Source organism: Lepidothrix coronata, unplaced genomic scaffold (assembly GCF_001604755.1).
Source record: "Lepidothrix coronata isolate B3197 unplaced genomic scaffold, Lepidothrix_coronata-1.0 Scaffold11, whole genome shotgun sequence".
NCBI classification, from domain to species: domain Eukaryota; kingdom Metazoa; phylum Chordata; class Aves; order Passeriformes; family Pipridae; genus Lepidothrix; species Lepidothrix coronata.
The window spans coordinates 7,108,792-7,131,499 of NW_016690191.1; the positions used below are offsets into that span (position 1 = coordinate 7,108,792).

General features: G+C 39.9%; 1 protein-coding gene across 4 annotated transcripts in view; it reads right to left on the reverse strand.

Moving 5' to 3' along the window:
* Positions 1–860: 860 nt before the first annotated feature.
* The window catches only part of PDE8A (phosphodiesterase 8A), a 144,941-nt gene continuing 123,093 nt past the window's right edge, over positions 861–22,708 (reverse strand). For all 4 annotated transcript variants that reach the window (XM_017805004.1, XM_017805005.1, XM_017805003.1 and 1 more), the window contains 15 exons: positions 21,441–21,529; positions 20,130–20,181; positions 19,987–20,029; positions 18,973–19,050; positions 17,910–17,980; positions 17,114–17,278; positions 14,642–14,690; positions 14,216–14,351; positions 11,815–12,013; positions 8,826–9,043; positions 7,901–8,033; positions 4,075–4,239; positions 3,044–3,173; positions 2,177–2,296; positions 861–2,095 (listed from right to left, as the gene is read on the reverse strand). In XM_017805004.1, coding sequence (XP_017660493.1) covers positions 2,190–2,296; positions 3,044–3,173; positions 4,075–4,239; positions 7,901–8,033; positions 8,826–9,043; positions 11,815–12,013; positions 14,216–14,351; positions 14,642–14,690; positions 17,114–17,278; positions 17,910–17,980; positions 18,973–19,050; positions 19,987–20,029; positions 20,130–20,181; positions 21,441–21,529 — 1,635 coding nt within the window. In that variant the 3' untranslated portion in view covers positions 861–2,095; positions 2,177–2,189. The remainder of the gene's footprint in view (positions 2,096–2,176; positions 2,297–3,043; positions 3,174–4,074; positions 4,240–7,900; positions 8,034–8,825; positions 9,044–11,814; positions 12,014–14,215; positions 14,352–14,641; positions 14,691–17,113; positions 17,279–17,909; positions 17,981–18,972; positions 19,051–19,986; positions 20,030–20,129; positions 20,182–21,440; positions 21,530–22,708) is intronic.

The window sequence follows — 22,708 nt, forward strand, 5'->3', positions numbered from 1 at the left end:
CCTAAATGATTCTATGATTTTATGATTTTTATCTGCAGTCTCTGGGCCCACATGCTGTTACCCTTCCCCTCCCATCCTCATTGCAGCAGACAAGCAGAGGAGATGGTGTGATGCAGTTTCCCTCTAACAGAGATGGTGGAGCTTTTTCTTGAACTAGGCACAGGAACCTGCAAGGAACAGAAGAGATTAATACCAGGTAGCAAATTAAAACTGATTACAACAGGTGCATGTATAAGGAAACACAATGTCATACTGCCAGGAAAATATGAATTCTGTATAGGAGGGGAGAGCACATAAGCAGGGTAAGGGCAGGACTGGCAGAAAGGCTTGACACTAACATGAACAAATGGTGGTGGCCCATCAGCCTCACTGGCTTGAAAGGAAGGAGAAACAGAGAAGCTGGTAACACCTGGAGAGGTCACCTCTTCCTTACTTACCTGCTTTAAGGCTCTACTGCTGCAGTCCCTGAACTGCTCCTCATCCACCTCTCCCCTGCTTGTGCTTCTTCAGGAATGGTTCAAAATGTCTCTAAAGTCGATTGCCTCTGCAATGTCAACAGTCAGCAATTCTTTCAGTGCCTCTGGAGTTCCTTTCTTCAGTGGAACACAGTGTGACACTGCTTGTAGCTGTGAAGAGACTTGTCCAAGGGCACACGAGGGTTTGATTGGCTTGCCAAGGGCAACAAACACAGGGGCTTGCCAGCCATAAACCACCTTTCATCACCCTTATGCCAGTCCAACTCCCTCAACTCTTCCCTTCCCCAGACAACAAGTATCTTAGTTATTTTTAAAAGAATTTCATCTGTTTGTTATTCTGCAAACTACAAAGTAAATATACATTTCAAATGAAATGGGTAGGACTTGACACTTCTTAAAATATACATTTTATTATTTTCTGGTAGTTGCTATGAAGGTTTCATTCAAATTGTGAAGGTACACAGCCTTTACAAACTTCTTGAGTTAAAGGTTTTTGTTGGTGGTTTTATGTTCTTTTTCTTTCATGGCAAAGGAAAATACATAGGCTATAAAATGTTGAAATTCATTAGATGCTTAGTATCACCTTTTCATATATGCTGTGGAATGCTTTCTAGAAATACTTTATAAAATAAGGCAGACTTTAACAGGGAATTCAGTTGTAAAATTTCATGGGAGAAAACAAAGAGTTCCAACATATTATTATTTTTGTAGCCAAGAGAAGATCAGGTGGTCGTCACTGGTTTGTGGGAGAACTACTGCAGTTCTGGTGCTCAGACAGTATACAGTTCATGTTTATTCTACTATTCTCAAGTGAGACCTTTTCAATAAAACTTATTTTAATTAACATAAATCAGACAATATTTAAACATACACATCTATCCTTACAGTGCAATAAAAATGTATCATTGTATAGTATTTTGTATTTGCATTATGAAAATAAAAGGTCTGTACATCAATTAAATGTATATTAATGAGTATGAATCATGTAAATTTATAATGCATCTAAAGTTGGCTTTGGCTTTTAAGTATTTATAAATTCATAGAAAATATTGAACATCTAACAAAATAAATAAACCATAACATTTTAATCATAGATGCTAACGATCAACCTCAAAAATTCTTGTGTTATTTTTTACATTTGCTACTAAATTTCTTAAGGAGAACTCACTTTCAGTAGTGCTCAGAAGTGAATGATTGCACCTTCTGTGATGTGAAAAAATACAGTACATCTATTTTCATAGATCAAAAATTCTTTCGTAGACAGTTGCATTTTAAGTGTTTGATTGTTCTACGTAACTGTCTTAAGTGCTTATAAAAAGCATGTAGCTTTCTCATAAAAGCTGTGAGTCTCTATTAATAGATAATCTTCTAGTGAATGTCCTTTCTATGAGGATTCTTCAAGGTCTTCCAGCTTCACACGCTGGTATGAAGATATCGCAAAAGTATGTTCACTAATAAACCCTCTTCAGTACAAGTACTGCAGCAATCCAGTGTAATTCCACTTGGTGGGCTTATTTCATCGGAGTCCACACATGGTAGTTCGTGGAAGTCAACTGCTGACCTTGTGTTCTCTTGAGTTTGAAAGTTCCCCAAGTGCATGGGCTAGCCTTACTGTAATACTGAAGAGATCAAAAAAAATCTGAATTCACATAATAAAAGTGAGCTTGAATAAATATGCATCTGGTTAGTAAATTACACACCATGGTCCAACTGCTATTCTGGTGGTGGTCGAAGGACTCGCAGATTCCTTCCGTCTAATCCTTTCCAGTATTTAATGTTATTATTCAGATGCTCCATCAGATTTGGCAGGTCTGCAAATGCTAGGGAAGAAAGGGCAGAGAGTATTTAGTCTGCAGCACTGAAACAGTCACAGATTCTGTCTGCTTCAGCATCACTTGAAATGTCTGGGCAACTGTGTTAAGTAGAAAAGTTTAAATCTGTCACACTGATACTTGAAATGGTTTTGGCTGTATAGCTCTCATCACTCATGTAACACCTGGGCCACTGAGAATCGTTCTGTAAGTCTACTTAATACTGGCATTGCAAGTCCCAGCAAAGGGACACAGTTTTCCAGGAGGGGCATAGCTAATTATGCTTGTAATTATTCTGCTCCATCAAATCTCAGTCACATGTCATGATCTGGCATTCAGGAGAGTCACATTTCCGACCACTTTTACCACGGGGGCAGCACTTGGAAGGAAACAGCTGCTCCCTCAAGCAGTTTCCAGACTGTAGAAATTTGTCTTGAAGAATAACCAATATTAACATGGACAAAATGACTGTGCCCAAAGTGCTATCAAAGAGAATGTGTTCTATTTTCCATTTACAGAGAAGCAAGTTTAAAAAGTTAAACATTGCCTGAATCTAGTATTAAAGAATGACTTGTAGCGGTATCAAATATTTCTAAGCTATAATGAAGTTATTAATCTTACTTGAACTGCAGAAATCTTCCCTTTTCCCTCCCTTTCTTTAGGAGCCATAAAAAAGCAAATTTATTTATCTATCACAGCAGTTTCAAATGTTCACAAAATAGTTATCATCAGGAAACATAGCAGAATTTTGCTTACCATCCCAGGCATCAAACATATCAATAATGAAGTAATCAATGAATGATAATTGGGATTTGGGGATGCTGCAAGTATTTCTGTCAAAAACTGGCATCACAACAGGTAAACCTTGCCTCCTTTCTTCATCAGTCTGCAAAAAAACCTCCAATGATTATTCATCTAAGACACATTCTATTAATGGGCTTCTTTTAGCAGCAGATTGTTTGGCACTGACTAGAGCATGTATCTGCTAAATAAAAGGAGGAACCTGAATAAATCTGAAGCAGCAGCAATTTAATCTTACGCACCTATTCGTTCAGGTTTTGGCAAAACAGCAGACAAATAGTGCCTTCCAGTGTTTCCCACAAAGAGATACATTTACCTTCTGCATCTGCACACACAAGCTGACCCCACGTAACTTCACACATTACCAGGTTATGACTGCTGCAGAGCTAAGAGGTGCTTAACCATTTTCAATCTCTGACCAAAGTGACAATCTGTACAACTCATAGGTGGCAAAACACCTTTTTTATCCCTTTTCCCTGCACTTGTGTACCAAGCCCCAATTCCAGCATTTGGTCTATCATCTGTAATAATGACTCTGCCCTCTCCTTTTCCCCACCTTCCTAAAACCTTTCTTCGGTACAGTGTGCTAATGTCCTACAGTATTTCTTGGAGTGAGTGCTGTTGCCATCCTAACACTAGAACCTGATGATCCTATTCCTGAGGCAAAGCCAGCATACAGGTACACAGAAGGCATCCTTGCTCTGCCTCGTGATGGAAATGGTATTTGCAGGCAAGACTCGAAAAGCCCAGCTCCAAACTGAACAATTTGAAAGCTTAAATTTTCAGAAACTGCACTGTAGAAGTTGTCAGCTTTCATCTGTCTGCAGGCATCTAGCATGAGTAATATCCCATCATTTAAAATAAAAAGGTTGTTATTTTTCATGTTCCATAACGCACTCCTAGATACTCTGTGACACTGGCAGTATGTGCATCCTTTTAAGAGGATGCTCATGTGGAATTTCAGCAGCCCATTTTAGATGCCTTACCTGTGCAAAGTACTCCTCAGAGATGCGTCCAGCCCACTCTATACACTGTTCTATGGGTCTGCATGGATTGGAAATGTCAGCACACTTTATCAACATGCGTTTGATAAGGATACGGTTTTCAGGAGACCTGAGAACAGTTTTGATTGACTCTCCATCACCATTGTTCTGTAACATTTAAGAATTAAAAACAATCCATTAGCAAAGTCTCCATGTACTAACTCAAAAGCTTTTGTGCCTTGTGAATGCTTTCAGCAGATCATACAGGGATCAGTCCTGCTACTGGCTACCATATTTGATGTCCAACTGAATTTATAGGGGATTATGAAAGTTAGCCACAGCTCTGAGCTAGCAGTGAACTCCAGTTTCTGGATTCAGTCACTGTCTTTGTGACAGATCTCCTGGGCATCTTTGGGCAAGTCACCTAATCCCTCTATGCCTTATCTGCCACCTAAAAAGTCTGGAGAGGATCCATTCATCACTACACACAGTCATGAGCACCGTGTAGGCAGAAAAATGTAACTCTCTGCCGAAATCCAAGGATTAATGGATTTGCACATTAGGAGTGAAATAGTTTAAAAAAAAGGACTGACCCAAGATGCACAGTCATCCTCAGCACACAAACCTCATCAGGATGGGTATCAATCATTCTGACAGCACTCCTACTATTCAGAGAGTCAGATCCCACACTGCCTCCCAGGCATGCTCCTTACTCCCTTCCACTGGACCCACATTAGCCCATCAGTCTCTGGTTTGACTGGGAATTTTTCGTTTCTGAGAGTCTATCAGTATTAAAGCAATATATTAGAAACATGCTTCCGAACAGCCTCGTCTTTCCTCTGCAGCTCCAGCAAAGTTTTCAGCCCACACACAGCTTATATTTGGTTCCCAGGCTACAGCCAGGAGCACGTCAATGGTACTCTATATTTGGAGCCAATACACAGCTAATATGAGTAAAGTCTGTGATGATCCAGATTAGAAGCTATTTTCTGTGGAGCTCTGATGAAGCAAGTTTCCAAAGGACAGAGATTCAGGGTTAATATATCTTTAAAAATTACCTGTAAGTACAGCATTGTTGCTGGACTCTTTAGGGATGGGTAGGTACAGAAATTTCCAACACTGTCTACTCAGAATAGAAACTCTTTGAAGCAAGGAATATACAAGACTTCTCTGACACCTAGCAAGGTCTTGCTCTATAGTCAGAGCAGAGAAGAAGTAACTAACAATAATGATGATAATAATAATGTGCCACCCATTCCTGCAGTATTTTGTATGAAGAGGGAGAGAAAAAGCAGCAGAAACATTCTGAACTTTCGTTAGGTCAGAATAACCATGACATTTTTCAGAAGAAAATTCTTGTGGGGAAGAAAGTTCTTCCTAAAGGAAGAAACTGACAGTAATAAAAAAAATATTATTAGGTAGTATACTGGCTCAGAAACACCAGCTCCACAGTTCTCAGCAAAATGAGATTCCCAAACCAATTCTTTTCCCTCATTTTTAGGTATGTAGAAAGGAAAACAGAGGAAGCAAAGTGAGGTGCATACATTTCCAAATGCATGGCAAAATTACATAAGAGAAAGCCAAAATAAAGAGATGAAGTTCCAGAAACACAAGCATGGAAATTAAGTATGGAAATATTAGAGACCATTCAGTTATGTACAGCAGAGAATACCCTAGTAGGTAAACCACTAGAAATCAAAAAGGGATTTTCACTTCTGTGATCTGTTCCAACCAAAGGCACAGTTCTACTTGCTCAATGCAGATGTCTTGGGAATAAAATATGCTATCTCTGCTTAGTCCCAGCATCCTGCTCAGAGTGCAGAGGTGTCTCTGCATGTCAGATGTTGGCTTCCTGTCATAGGCTTAGGTGACATCATGAAGGGAAATGGGAGGATAAAGGATGCTGGAGCTGGAAAGGATTTTTTTTCAGTTTATGAACAAAAGAAGAAAGGAAACAAACACAGCAGCTTCTCAGCATGGCTCTTTGAACAATATGGATAAAAATAATAAATAAAAAAAATAAGTGGAACTGTCCCATTTGGAACATGCATTTGGCAGCTCAGCTGCAAACACTACCCTGAGTCACCACCATGACTGGAAACCAGGCCAGAAAACACACACTGCTGCTGCAACCAGAGAGACAACACACTGGAACGAGGGTCTGACAGTGTTGTTCTGCTCAGAACAGTAAGTGATTCGCTTTACTCACTCACACATTACAGGCCTTTTAATAGGAACCTGCTGAAATGAGAAACTCCAACTCCAAAGAAGGGAAACTTTTTTCAATAGAAATTATATAACCTTTGTCTTTCTTCCCGCCCTTGGGCACAAATTGCTGTGAATCACAAATGCCCTGTGGGACAGATTATTTCTCTGCAGTCCCTGAGGTTTAAGGGCAGAATTAAACTTTTGTTTCATTTCTTTGTGTTGCTGTATTTGTTTTTACTCTCTGATTGTACAGGTTCAAGCCCTGTTCTTCAGCAGCAACAGATGCTGTGTAACAGGCAAGAGAGGAGTTCAGCTGGATGGATGCTATGAATTCTGCTGCTCAAACAATGGCTGCATCCCAATCCTTGGGGCTGGGAGGAGGGGCTCTGCACACCAAGCCAGGCCAGCACAGAGCCCTTCAGCAGGACCAGGCTCCACGGGGTCAGCGGAGTGGTGCACTACATCCAGGAGCAGCAGCTCCCCTGCTCTCCTCCTGTGCTGAATGCTGCTACACTCACCCAGAGGACCTGTCCAGCTGAGAACTTAACATCCTTTCTCCCAGTTTAGTCAGTAAAACCAGTATCCTACTGGGACTTTGGCTTCACAGAGTTCCCATTAGCATTGCTGGGTGCCAAGAACAAAGTAAATTCTAGCATATACTTCTGTAGACAAAGGTACAATTCTCCAATTAAGCTCCAGTCTGCTTCTGATAAGTAGAGGAACAAGATCTATTCCTCTCCCACTCTCAGATAATAAAAAGACTCCCCTTTCCCATTACATACAACAGTCATAAATGTGGCTTTCTAAAAAACATGGTAAGAAAACACAGAAAACCATGACAGCTCCTACAGGACATTGCCACTGACACAAACTTTATTATAACCATTTCTGAAAATCTTCTCTTTGCAAAAAAACATTCCAGCAAAATTATACACTGCTCTTACTGGCAACAAAACCGTTGGTTGAAGCTGTTATTGAAACTGGTGCACTTTTTCAGAATAAGTTCTCAACAGGCAATTTTGTTGTGTCCATAGGGTTCCAGATGGCTATTGATTATGTCTATATGATACATAATGTCACCATCATCTATTTTAAAGATTAAAAAAGAAAGCAGACAGAAAACCTATGAATGCTGCCAGGCAGCGCTGAAGGCTGAGGACCCTTATTCCCAGAGAATGTACCATATGGCAGCCCATATACCTGCCCCTGTGCTGCACCCCAGCATGTCCCCTTGGAAGTAGGGAGTAATTTAGCCTCTGTTTTGAAGCAAACCTTGGCTCCTTTGCAACGATGCCAAGTCTTGCCACTCCATGGGAGTAACTGGGTTAATCAAAATGGCATTTTTAACATGAAAACATAGAGCCCAAGGTTCTGGTTCCAAGTATGACATCACAGCACTGAGACGTTATAGGATCCAAGTGAGTCCCATTCACCCTCAAAATGGGTGACAACCAAGTTAAGCAGAAGGGCATTCAAACCCAGAGGTGAAAGATAAATTATTAGTCTCTCTTTCTCCACGTTTCTGATGAACCTTCTCATTATACCAAGTGGGGATTTCCTAATGCCAAGGGTTCCCAGTCCCTGCCTAGTCATTTTAAGGAGGACTTGCAGTGTAGCTTACCCCATTTTCTTCTAGCGCTGCCAAGGGTTTATTAATGCTGTTGACAAACTTGTTGACATGCTCAAAGTGCTTTGTCATTTCTGTTGCTAAGACCATGTCAATAATAACCTGGCGAAGAGTTCGATACTCATTCCTGTTTAAAGAAGGAAACAATTAAGAATGCTGGCTGGTTCACAAAGGGCTGGTTGCTAAAACAAGTCTAACAAAAATGCTACAGACCATTTCCATTGGAGGGAGGTGCTGGGGGAAGAAAGAACAGTAATAAAGGCTTGGGCAGCTGCATGTATGCTAGACAGAGTAACTTTTGTTGTGTAGAGACATATGTACTCAAGGCATGACTGCATCTCTACAGTACCAGAGCTGGGCAGAAGCAGTAGCACCATCAGGTCAGAAGGGTTGCCAGGACATGCCCCACCAGCATGTTCCCAAGGCCACTCAGCAGTGGCTCATGCTCCAGTCAAGTTTTCAGCAATACTTTTCTGCTGTATCTTGAGAGGACCACGGCAATGGTCACCTCCTTGCCCTAAATGCCTTTCTGGGGCTGGAAGAAGAACATCAGGTCCTTCACTATCCTTGCCATTGCAACAAGGCATTTAATTTTTTACTGATGCTCCACAGCTCTTTCTTTCCTTGTTCTATCCAGCAAATATCTACCTACTCAGCCATAACTTGTTCTCTACATTCAATGCTACAAAATAATTCTTCCAGACTTGCCCACATTAAGATTTACAATAAGTTCCTTAGACAGGGTCTGCCTTTTTATCAACAAGAGGAACTGACACCACGGGACTACTCCTAAGTCTGTGCAGGACAGGCAGAAGAACTCTACTCTTCTAGAAGCAAAGGATGCTTGTTTGCCTTATGTTACACAGAAGTAAGTGAGAGACGTTAGTGGGCAGACAAGGACCCTGGGTTTTAAGCTTACCTCTCCATGTTTTTAAATATATTGCATTTGCCATCCCGGGTGGTGAGCTGGAAAGCCAGGGCAGCGTGGTGGCTCTCCAGCACCGCCGTGTCATTGTAGAGAATCGCGAGCTCGCTGCCAGCATTGCACAGGAAAGAGTTTGTTCTTCCTGGGTGATCCACATCATGGACTGTGGCAGCAATGAGTGCGGCAACCTCATCAATTGGATCCAAAGTTTGCTGAAAATAGAAGGATGCTTAGTTTTCCTGGCAGACTCATTAGAAACCCTATTCTGTCCATAAGATTAAGCCAAGTTCCTGAGGAATAAGAGCCAAAACTCTGGAGATCAGTAAGGGTCAGATGTTCTACACAGAGCAATGGAAAATTCATTATAAGCTTCACTGAACACTGTATGACTTTTTTGGCTGTTTCGCCAAATTTTGCCTTAACCACACCTTTGTCACAGCACATCAAATTAAACAAATGTAAAGTAATAAATTAGTTTGTGTTTTCTAACAACACTGAAACCACCTTCACTTGGAGTTAGGCTATTTGGCTTGGAAAAAAGAACGATACTGCTAAAAATTATTCTATTACCACCAGACCTCTTAATTTCCTCTGGCAATTTAATGTGTCCTAATCACACTCCAGTTATGTGCTGGCTAGGTTTACAATTTGAAAGGAATGTTATCCATATATCCAGTTTTATAATAACAGTGTCCTGGGGTTTCAGCTAATGCAAATTCCATGAAGAATACCTGCTGGTTTACATCCATGGACAAATTATACAATACACTGTTTTATACTTTCTGTAACAAGATTCTGATTCTGTTAGTGTGCTGCACTCCATGCTTTATGTCTGCTTGCAATGGTCATTGCTTTATGTCTAATTTTATCTAAGCTATTTCATGAAAATACAAACCCATTTGACTTTTAAGGTTTTATATTGAAGTTTTATTACTGTATTAATATCATAAAGGAGAAAAACCCCTAAGCATCTCAGAAATATGCTGTATACATTTGGACACTGGCCTTTATTCTGTTGTGTTTATGCTGGCTTTTTGTGAAGGACCACAGATATCAAACAATTATGTTAAAAATTTTAATAAAATGAAAGAGACACAAGAGCAGAAATATCCCCCATTGAATCTGGGAGTAGGGCAGATAATTTCCATCCCAATTAGCTTGAATTTAAGGTCCAAATTCCCTGCTGGCTTTAACAATACCATTCAGAACAGTTACACTTGGTAGGTGAAAAGACAAACTCTGCCCTACGTTACACCTCCTGAAATTAAAGCAATGGCTTGACTTTGAGGGAGCTAGGATATTACTGAGGACTGCCAAGAGAGTCTTGTGGAGAACAAGAAAAGGTAAAACTTATTTCTGCCGTAGTTCATAGTTAGCATTGTCTGAAATACTGTCTGCTGTGTGTTAGCTGCTTCTTTCTTTCTTTCAACTGCTGTTCACGGGATTCTGTTTTTGTGGCATAAAATTAGAAGAGATTTTTAGAACAGGCTCTCCTCAGAAGGACACACTGACCAGTGCTCAGTCTGGCTGAGACGGATCTGTACAGATGGAAAATGGCCAGAAGCTTGGGAATACCTGACTTGTAGGACCAGAGCAGTCTACCTGATGCTCATTTCCTGAGGCTCACATAACAAACTTCACAGGGATTTGCAGCACTTTTATGACCAACATCAGGTCAAGAATTCTAATTTTGTCATTTTAACTCCCATGGCACAGAACTGGAAATGATTCTGAGAATATGGCTTCAATTTGGGAGCCTGAAAATTTTCCCAGACAAGTTGACCTGAGTTCAAATTACAGAAAAAAAATTATTCTCAGTGAGAATTTGAGTAGCAGAATCAGGCCTTCTGTGTTTAAGTTAAGTTGAACTCTGGACAACACAAAAGCAGCCAGGCTGTAACTTTGAAAAGATAAAGAGAGAATTTTGAACTTTGATTCTGCTCCTTCTTCTGATGCAACATTTTTTTTTCTCTTCCTAAGCCTACAGAGGAATGGAAATAACATTTTGAAAAAAGAGGAGGCTGTCATGCTTCCGTGGCATTGAAATTAATCCAGATTTATCTGTTTTTCATAGATATTCCTGGGAAGACCAGCTAAACCTCTGGCAAATCAGGGGCTGAAAAAATCCAGTGACATTCTATTCCCATTTGGCATATGGTATTTGTAAGTCGGCCACTGGAGAGCACACTAATGAGCTGCAGCTCCAGGTTAAGGGACTTACTACAGTTTAATGAGCTGTCAGAAGCTTGTTTACAGTCACAGATTTCTCAGCCAGGTGCCCACCAGCAGCGCTATCCTCAGGCAGGCCAATTCAGGGTAGGAATTGCTACCCAAAAATGCACCTCAGAAATACATACACACATGCAAGCACTGCTTTAGCTCCCCTTCTCCAGTCTGGGCATGTGAGAGCAAAGGTTGCTCTGATTTATTCTGGTTGTCAGTAGCTCTAATACCCCAGTGGGTGTTATGGCACAAGGAACTTTGACAAGTAATCTTTTTCAATAGTCTCCTCCAATGCAGTCTCTATAACCCTCAGGGCATTCTTGTCCAGTGGGTGATGCAGCCGACTTCATGGCCTATATTGTCCTGGGAGTCACCTGCAAAGTGACTATCACAAGGCATAAGAGATGGTGGTTTATTACATTAAATCTGTATTTGGCATGTACTGTCACAAAAACAACTGTCATTAGCTCACCTATCTGAGGAAGCTTAAGTAGATGAAGAAGTTTTACTTGAAAAGGAGATTTTCCTATTCTCCCATCAAGAATTGTTCAATTCCTGTAATATTAGTATCCATCTTTCCACATATACTGTAAGAGAAATCCTAGAACTCGTGTAAAGCAGACCAGTTCTTTGACTTCAGAATTACCAAACTGGTTGACACCGGAAAGATATTTGGCTTTTGGAATCTGTTTTTGAGAGATTTTCCTTTGATTGCATCTGTATTTCGCACCTACACTGTTTCTTACAAATGTGGACTCACCTTTACTCTTTCTTTAGACAAGAAGTAGGCAGTAGCATGTAGTACATCTGCTGAATGAGTAGAATTATGGTAGGAGTTGGAGGAATGGTAGTTAGCCTCAATAACTTGTAACCATGACCTCAGAGTGGATTCTGAACAGTTTAGGAATTCACAGATTCCAAAGCGAGCAAATATTTTGAGACCCAGATAAACCAAAGGCCTGGAGAAAAATAAACAGAAAGTTTTAAAACAAATGCAGCTGAAAGAATATTATATCACATTAATAGTATGAATCCATACAGCATTTTTAAACAATGACATATTAAATGAGGTATAAGGACTCATTACTGAATTAAGTCCAGACCTGTAGAAGTGTTCTGCCTACCTATCACACGCACAGTCTCAGAACCAGGCCAATTCCTCCCAGGGATATTAAAAATGCTCTATATTGCTGCTGTACTGCACGTAGCAGTGTTTTGGGGCTTGGGAAGTCTATGTTGGGTAAATGTAGACTGCAGTCAGAATGAGATAAATTAGCAAGTACTAAACTGTGCACAAGAAGAAGGGAGATAATCTTGCTGCTGCCACAGATTCCTAAAATAATCTGTTTACAATTAGATTAAGTATATCTATACTACAGAATGCTGCAATCACTATGTTTTCTGCACTGCAGATCTGCTCCACTCCTTTTACACCCACCCTTGGCAGGATTCCATCCCTTGCTGATCACATGCAATAGAGGATGCTGCTTGAGTCCACATGCATCAAGCACTCTGATTTTTAACTGCAACTGACAGGTGAGGTGAGGTCATTTCAAGGTGCTGAGGTCATTTAGAGCTAGATGTGCATCTTTTGGCAAAAACACTCAACAACACTGTGTCATATACTACAATTGTAATATACTAAAGTTAAATCCCCCTTAATCCCTCCCATTGTCAGAAAAAGGTGCTTCCAGGTTTCTGTGTCAGGGAGCTGTAATGCACTAAAGCTTCTATTTAATTAATTATCTTGGCTTTACTACCAGATGTCTGCTCGGACTTAAGACAGTACTAATAACGTATTCATACTTGTGAGTCATATAAGATCATTTTAATTCTCTTAATAAATGAACTGCCTTTATTTAAACACAGGAGAAAGCAATCATTATGATACCTTTAATAAGAGAACAGGCAATGAAGTACCTCCTTTGCCCCTCTGTGGTCTCTCCAAATCAGCAAGAAGAGAGAAGCCTATCTGGTGATCTCATGCATGTTGGTTGGGATAATTAATTAAGTTACTGCAACGCATGCATTAAATGTTGTAAATCACACAGACTGACTATATCTTTACATTTTTCTTTTTAATTACTGTATCTATAGCACTGCATTAGACATGAAAATGCAGCAAAGAAAAGAAAACTTAAAGCAACTGGATGTAAATTTCTTAACTTGCAATAAAATCACTTTAAAGAGGAATAAAACCCTGGATTTTTTTGCAGCTTTTTGAAATGAAGTGCATGTATGTTAACTAAATGCCTCATATCTTTCTTAGACTTTGGTTTGAGTACCTTTCAAAGCTCTTACAGATTTGGAATTTTGCAAGGGTTTAAGATAGTCAATTCATTGCAGGATCCAGCCTCCAAATTAGTCTCTCCAAATAGAAGCTTTAAACTAAGACAAAGCATGATACATGAAATTAGACCAAAAGGGGAACTTTTGATTAAGCATCAGAAAATAAAAACAAGGATTTAAACAGATCAATTTACTCTTAGTGGGAGCCCTTACTACTAACGAAGTACAGTCTATCAAAATTGCTGATTTGCTTTTAAAAACTTCTATGATGGTATGCCCTACTTTTTATCAGTACATATTCTTCAGTTAATCTTATAAATAAAATGTAGCCTGCCAAGATTTTAGAATAAAGACCTTCCTCTAATCCCAGGGAAAGGCAACGGGAATTCTGTTGAAAAGCTGTATTGGAACTGTTCAGGAATAAAACCTACCCAATTATATGGAAAGAAAATAAAACCTGATCTGTATCAACTAATCAAATTAAGACCAGCATGTTGACTCTGTGTGTAGTTGGCCATAATAAGAATTTGAATACCCAAAAGAAAACAATTTGATTTGTAGAACTTTTCTATTATTGAGAAAAGGAAGGCTTTAAAAACGATGTTGTTTTGTCATTATACCATATCAAAGATACATAATCTTCACTTATATCCACTAGAAATTTGCAGGAAATAGTGTATGATGAAACAGAAGATATTTAATGTTCATACTCAACTAGAAATGCCAATGGGAAAGTTTGAAACATCTGACTTTGAAAATAAAAATTATTCAATTTTTAAAAGCACAGGTAGAGAAATTAGGCAGTCTGTTACAGGATGACATTTAAGTCGCTTTTCAGCAACTTCAATGTATGAGCTTTTGCGTTTACTGACCTTTTATGGGTGGCAGCCTCAAGTTCAAAGATATCGAAATCCCACTGTTCTTCATTTTCCATTGCCTGTGTTATCCGTGGGGGTATGTCATTGAGGGAGATTGGAGAGCTCAGACTGCCAGTGACCTGATGAATTTCTGTTGAGGAATACATTTATTACTGTATTAATATATTTATTAATAGTATATTAAATACTATATTTAATAGTGAGATACACTTCTACTGAATGTACATGTTTTCTTTTCTGTAGTAACACCTGGCAACTCTCATTTTTATGAAGCTCAGTAATGCTGCAGAAAAACACTTATAAATAAAAATAAACTCAACCTAAATGATGCTAATATAAAACCCCATCTGATCACATTTCTCCCATTTCTGAAATTTCTGAACATTTTAGTATCTCAGTAACCACCAAATTAAAACTTACGTTTTGCTGACAATATGTATTCGTTCCCTGATAATCTTCGCAAACCATCCTGTTAAATAAAAGTTGAGAGTTAAATCCAGGTTATGGCACAAAAGGTCTAGAAGATGATGACACCAAATAGTAGCACAACTTCAGACAAGCCTGACTGCAACCTGTAACAGTCATCAGAGCTGCCTCTCCCTTATTTGTGTGTACTGTTAGGATTTGCCTTGTTTTACATATAGTTCATAACAGAGGAGAAACTGCAGGATATGGATGGGACACACTAAGAACGTAGATAGGTAAAAACTCGCATTTCTCAGGTGCAGATGGAGGTGTGGAATTACAGTCTCACATCTGTCTTTGTCTGGACAACAGGCACACCAATTGTGGATGTGTGCCACAAACAAGGCACTGTATGTCCACATACTCCCCATCAACAAGCAAAGGTGGGTGGTGGGAGGGAGTGGATAGAGAGGTGCTTCTGCTCTCCTCCCCTGGCACTGGCAGATCAAGTCACCTCAGCAGCATAAGAATCTCATGATTTGTTGCTGGAATTGCAGAGCAACAAATTTCTCTGAGGCTTCCTTTCTATCACAGCAGAATGTACGTTTGTTTATTCTTCAGTTCAGTGCCTCCTAGGCTTAACTCTGGCATGACGCCTAGATGTGCAAACTGAGATGACAGATTAAAACTAACAGAGTTATATATTTAGTATTTACTTTTCAGCTTATAATTCTAAATACCGTGGCCCAAATCCTGCTTGTTCTTTTGAGGTTACAGCTGTTAGTTACTGCACGTTAATGTTTAGCCCATGATGTAAAAAAACCAGTGCTTCAAACAAATATTTCTCAATGCACCTTACTAAAAATGTTATGCACACAAAGTATAGCAGAAGTACATGTGGATGCTATAACTGAACATGCAATATCTGCACCTAAAAAAGTTTTTATATCTCATTTTTACTTTCACACTTGTATCTGAGTAGGGAGTTTTGTGATTTAAAAGGAAAGGGAGAACTACAGTGGCTCACTGACTCTTCAATAGCACTGCTATGGCACAAATATTTAAGACACCAGCTGCTGCCTCTCATTTGAATCAAAGATTAGTTTTTTAAGAGTTGAAACAGCAGGTGTAATTATATCTGGCAAATCCATCTTTGAACTTCAAATGCCCTTCCTGCCTGAGAGTTCAAATCCAATAGCATATTACTTGTTCCCCTTCTCAGACATAACTTCTGAACATGAAATGGAATAATGTGATTCTGTTTTCAACAGACCCTTTGATGAAGAAATTATTCTTCCAGATAATTTTCAAACTCACACTATGTCATATGCCTCATGCTCTGAAATAGATTTATCAGCTTTCCTATTGCCCCATAAAATAGCCTCTGTTTTATTTTTAGTAATGGTTTTGTATTTTGCAGTATTGTTACCTACATGTTCATGGACTGAATATAGTCAGAATACAAATGTATGTAAGAATCAGCAATCACCAAAAAGGAGAAAACAGTTGAGCTTATGGACTATGAGAAAAGATTCACTTTGAGACTAATGGTTATATGTATCAATATCCTTCCTATATTTTTATAGTTAAGGTAACAATATATTTTGTCTATTCAGTAAATTCAACCCTATATGAACCATTCAGGTCTTCTCCTGGAATTCTTGAAGTCTCCCATATGTTTCTCCTGATTAGATATTTGCTGTGGTATTTTGAAAGGCAAAAATACATATAAACTATTTGAAGATTCTGCTGGATACTGCAAAGGCGTTGAGATAGTTACAACATGAAATTATAATAGCCCAAGATATCTCTGAAAAGCTCATATCTTGTGAACCTTTTTACATCTAACACACTGTAAATTTTTTTCCCAATGTAGCCTTTTATATGCAACCTACAGACTAGTGGGAACAAATATCCTTAAGGCACAGGTAACATTCATCTAAACTCATCTCGTTACCATCAGGAGGGTCAGACTCAGACTCTGAAGGTTTGGGTTCAGTTCTTGCTTCACTATGTGCCCTTTGTTCAACTTTGGGTACACACTAGAGGTACAAATATAATCGAGGAAAAAGCAAGAAAAATACATATTTTGCATTCCTTTGAAAACACATTTTTTCTGTTGACTGAAAGGCACCCCAACACCATGTCATTCTAATCCTCATTAATAAATACAAGTGTCTGGCTATCTCTATTTCTTCCTCTCCCATCTCTACCTCTCTTAAATGAATCCCATTGAAAAAAAGAATTGTTTTTACTTTTCATTTGTAGCAAAACTAATGTTTCAAAGGGGCTGGTCAATTTTCTCCCTATTCTAAGAGCTGCATTATTCAAGTAGGGGGGGAAAATTCACAAAAAGAGGTGTGCAGTTTTTTCTGTAAATTTGGCATTGTAGAGGCAGAGCACATGCCAGATGATAAAGATCAAGTAACTGGGCAAGTCAGGCAGCAGAACATTAATCAACAGCTGTTTGTGGCAGTATGTACTTACTGTCATTAACCCTCCAACAAGGTCACTTGTATGTGGATCCTCATCTTTTGTCCCCAGTTGTGGAGAGTACAATTCAGTGGTTCTTAAAATCTCCAAAGCCCGGTCTAAAGCTTCTGCAACTGGCATGGGACTGCTTTCTTGTGCAGCATTGATGATGTTTATTACCTAATGTAGCATGAGACATATTGTGAACTTAGAAGTGATTTAAGAAAGAATAGAGATACTCATCAACTACTATAGAAAATTCAGCAAATAAACAAGATCCAAAACTTTAATCCACATTAAAGGGAGAATCCAAATGAAAGGAATGTTACAGAAACACTGATGCTTGCTACAGATTCTGGGAACAAGACCATGGCCTTAAAGATAGCAAACTTACTAATGACCTTCCCCTCCAAGCCACGGTCTCAAAATGTCTCTGAATGGATTTAATATAACTTTCTCCCATTTGCCTCTCTCAATTTATTAAAGAGCTGATTTTTAACAAATCCTAGAGTGGTTTCAGAAGGCAGTTTACAATGCACCAAGTAAGGAGGAGGAACACAGGCAAAAGTTCTTAAAAAGGGTCATGTGATGGCTGACCACATGGATGCCACTCTACTAAGCAGACTTGGGAGATCATTGTTCAGAGTATCTGGCTTTCTGGAGCTACACCAGCAGGCAGGTGGAACAGGGGAAGAAGTTGCCCCAGAGACCAGTGTTGCCTTGCTCCTCAGCCTGGATGCTGCCCTGGAGCCTCGTGCTCCAGTGCTGCAGTGCAGCACAACTGCCCACAGCCAGAGCCAGAGCACATTACCTTGGTGATGGGGGCTTCGATAGTCATGGAATGTACCCTGGCCATGGACGAGCGACGCCTTTGTGAGCTGCCTGTGCACAAAACAAAGCAGAATTTGTATCCCAATTCCAGTGACAAGGCATGACAGGAGGATTCAGCCAAGAAATCTTGATTCATTTTCTGAACTGCTTACCCTGCTGTGCCTTTCAGAGGCAATCTATTGCAGAATACATACACATGCTTGTGACGCTGGGGACACACAAGTGCAAAGGGATGCTGGCTGAACCACTGATGTCCCTGATTAGAGATAGGGAGCTGTAATAGTCTGGAAAATCATGGCTTTGTTTTTTTGTTTTAACTAATTAAAATATTCAATTAAAACTCAGTTAAAAGATTATATAGATGTGTGTGTATAAACTGGCAATCAAAGGTAGGTAACCATTGCATTTAGGTTATTAGGCAATGTATCTACTCTTGCTGCCTGATGCAACATGACAAGTCATAATGAGTCAGCTTCCAAGCTGAGGTAAATCAGTGAAGCTCCTTTGAAGTGGGTAGCTATGCCAAATGAAAACAGCAGAGGTCTTGGCCTATTATTCATTGGAAATTTAAAAACAAATGTTTTATATCATTTAGCAAATTTATTTCTGTAGACAAAAAGTCAAGATAAGATTTTTCTGGATGTTGTGCTAGCTATAAAATGCAGACACATCTCTGTAACTCTGTTTGCTGAGCAGTCCGTAAGAAGAAAAATCAATACTATTTTTGCTCTACTGGAGCAGGATTGTATTCTCACTGCCACAGACCTACTTCCATACTTCACTAGTGTATGCTGCCTAGACTGTGATGATGTATGCTTTAACAAAATCACATAAGTACCAGCAGCAGTTTTGAATATGACTCATCTATGAAGTTTGTGGTGATCTAACAGAGCAAAACAACAGAGTGAAAGAAAACAAAATTAATAAAAAAATATCTTCACACCTTTATCAAGAGAAGAGGTAAGAAATATAAAATTTGTGTATTGGTTTTGTGTGGCAACTCCAGCTCAGCCAGACCCAATACAATGACTTGTTTAACATACCATCACTCCCTCGTGATGTGGTGGATCTGACATCTAGGGATCCTTTCCTCATGTCTTTGTGTCTGCAAGTCTGAGTATCTGTGAAGAAAATATCATACAATGACATGAAGCTGTGCCTAAGATGTATGTCAAAGGAATGGAAGCTCAGAAAAAGCCTGACAGCAGCTGAGTGACATTCACCACAACACTTCAGCACGTGGGAGCCAATGAAAGCTCCCTTTTAAACTCGCCCAGTGACACCGCCATGACCCCGGTCATGCTCACTGGCAGAACATGCCTTAGTGTTTGTGCAGAAAGAAAATAACAGTGTGGAGGAAAAAGCGCCTCTCTTGCCACAGTGACACAATTGTAGTTGTGAATACAACTTGTGCAGCACACCTGAGTTCACTCAAGGGACCACTGCCATCAAGAACTACTTGGCCCAAGCAGAGTACACACTACCAAAGTAGGCAGTGTATCCCAGGTCCCTTACAGACCCTGACAGACAGAAACTGTCCTAGAAAGGCTATAGTTAACAAGTACCTACAGCTTGGATACCAAGGATGTCATAACTGAAGTGCTGATATGTGGGATGAGGGTGAATAATAGTGTTGGTCATCCTCATTTCTACCCACATGCAAACTTCCCCCAGTACAGCTGAAAGCAATGCAGACACACATGCCACTACAGACCAGCCACAGCAATGTGACTACAGGGCATCCTCCTTATTTCTAGTTCTGTCACACGGATCCACCACCTACAACTGAAATGTGATGCTGAATCCAGCAATACCAGCTTGGGGCCCCATTACTGTGTTTTCAAAGGGGGGTTGATTTATGTCACTTCTAAAACAAATGAGGCAGGTAGAGAGGGCTTGTATTTATTTTCCTGTATTTTGAGCTGGATTCCCAACTTATCAGTAGGTAAATTGTACTGTTCTGTGCAACTGTGTTTTCAGTCAAATTACTAACAATGGCCTTTATTCTTTCCTCAGATATGTTCTCCACTTATTAGGATGAAAGAGATGTGTCATACCTGTCTGAGATTCAGCCTGAATACATTCACATGTCTTCTCCACCTACAATTCAGTATGAGAAATCCAGTTAGTCAGAACTTTGCCAGTATTTTATAATATTTAGGGCTCAAACTAAAGCAAGCATAGCACTATTTTCACTTACCTTATTGTTGTCATTGCACAGTCTACTAATTGACACATAGTGTCTAATCTTTCTGTAGGCAAAAAACAGTGTGTTAATTCCCATCCAAACCTCAGCTCTAATTCAGTGCTGATACTCAAAGTAGGTAAGAGCAACAGATTATTTTAGCACAAATCCTGTTCTGCCAGGAAGGCTCAATTTGGAAGAGGAAAATCCCACAGTTCTGCATGTCGTGGGGAAAATGGAAGCACCTTTTGCAGAGTCTGTCTCCTCCTCTTTCTCTCTGCTCTCCCCCCACTCTCCGAGCTTCTTCTGGGCTACTGTAGGATGTTTCATGTATGATATAAATGCAAAAAATGCAAGTTCTGTCCAAAACTCAAAATCTTCTATAGGACTTAGGGACAGAGCAATCAAACTGAAAACTAAACCCCTGATTAGCAGAAAACTTCCTAAGTCAGCTTCAAATGGGCTTAGGTTGTTCCGTAAGTAGCAATGTACGTAATACATACATGTCTTACAAGTTTGACATCTGAAACTGAAAATACGTTTTCACTCTACTGATGGAGACTAAAGAATATGAATTACTTCCAGGGATTAAATCAACCCAAAACATCAAAAACATTTTTTTTCCTTAAAGATGTTACTGCTTGAAAAAGCTGCATTTGGCCTTTCCTTCTCAAAGATACATTTTTAACAAACAATTGTCTCAGTCAAGTCTGAGATGACATGCCATGCTCTTGATTAAGCCTTAAAGGGATTTGAACCTACTACTGCATCCAATCTGATCCACCTTCTTTCCCTGAAAGGACTCCTCATAAACATACCAGTAACTAACATCTACTTGTGTGCTCTGAAGGCTTGATTTGGGGACCAAGTGGAAATTGCATAAAAATCAAGACATGCTTGAATTTTGCCCATGACCAAGGCACACAGTGACCTTATCACATAAAGATACCTGGCAACAGCCATGAGTAGGTGAGCATGGAGGGACATGGTACAGGTGCACAGTTGGACCTGGTGGTCCCACCACAAAGCATAGAGAGACCAGAGAGTGCATTTGAACTTCAGGGAGTATTAGAAGAGTCAGGGTCACAGCGAGCACACCTGGATCTTTGGCTCCTTTTGGGGGAGAAGTAGGAGAATTTCACTTTCCCTGCACACAGCATGTAAAGCTGATTTTGCCCCAAGGAATTAAAAACAGAGGTCTGAGGCTCCCTTCCTTGCATAAGCTTCCATTATACTCAGTAACAAGATAATCTAATGTCTGCAAAAAACAACTGAACTCTAAACTGAGCCTTGAGACATAAATCATTGTTTAGCTTTTATACTTACCCTCCCTGTCCGATGACAGGTAGTATCTTCACATTTTGTTGTATGCTATCTCCGTTTTTCTTTTTCGCATAGTACATTCCTTGCCATTCCTGAAAAAATAATTCAAGTAGAAGGAAGTTCAGATAAAACAGGAATAAAAGCTGTAGGTTCATGCCTTCTTTCATTGAAAGCTGTCTTACTATACAAAACCAGGCAGGACTGGTTATCCTCAAATTTCTCCCCTGGAACAAACCTGTAGGTCACTGTGCTGCTGCCAATGCATAGAGAACTTCCAGAGAGGCAGCCTGTGAGTGCCCTGATGGCAACAACTGGACCTCAGGTGCTGTGGGAATCGACCATATATTCTCTTCAACATCCTACCTCAGTGGTGTTGTGGGTCACTGGGGGGAGATCTGGCACAGAGCAAGAGCTCAGACCAGTCTCTGCCTGGAGCAGGAGTTCCCCCAAGGTTCTGGGAGTGCCATCAGGCTCTAACTGTGTGGGGCACCACCCTGCCCTGCCCAGGACCACACACCACATGGCTGGGACTGCTACACTGACCTGCCTGACTTTCTCTCTCACTCTGCTGACTTGTTCCAGGACAGGAAGGTCAGTGCAAAACTGCTATGCCAACCTGATCACCTTCTCTTCTGAACTGCACCGTCTCTCCTGCAGAGTTGGGAAGTCCTATCACTGATTAAACATTAAATATATCTGTGAATAAAAGTACTTTGATATCCTACTACATTTACTTTCCATACTATCAGTTTACTATCAAAAAGTGCCAGAATTTTTTTTTATTCTTTTTTTTTTAAAAGCAGAAAAGAGCCTAGTAGAATAGCTCCTGGATTCTGCCTCCCTATAAAAGCAGTCTGGTTTTAGGATTGTCTACACATTTCCATCCCTAGAACAGCTATTAGTGGCCTTTTTAAATAGGTGTGTATTTTGAGCTGGGCATCTAATAAATACCAAGAGATTAATAAATAATTGATTTCATATTGCACATTCACTCGATACAAACTGCTCATTGCAATTGCTGGTGCAATTGCCGTATTTTAGTTGAGTTCAAGAGACTGCAGATCAGATCTTACAAACATATGTGAAAATACCTTCATGAGGCAGATGATACATATTTATTTATGTGAGACTGACATAGTCAAGTGAGGCTGATTTCACAGTCAGGTAGGCCAGAGCACAGGTACGGAGAGAAGAGTTTTGCATTTATGTTGATGGAGCCAGCAAACAGACTCTAGCCCACAGAGAAATGCATGGTAACAGGCTGAACAGAA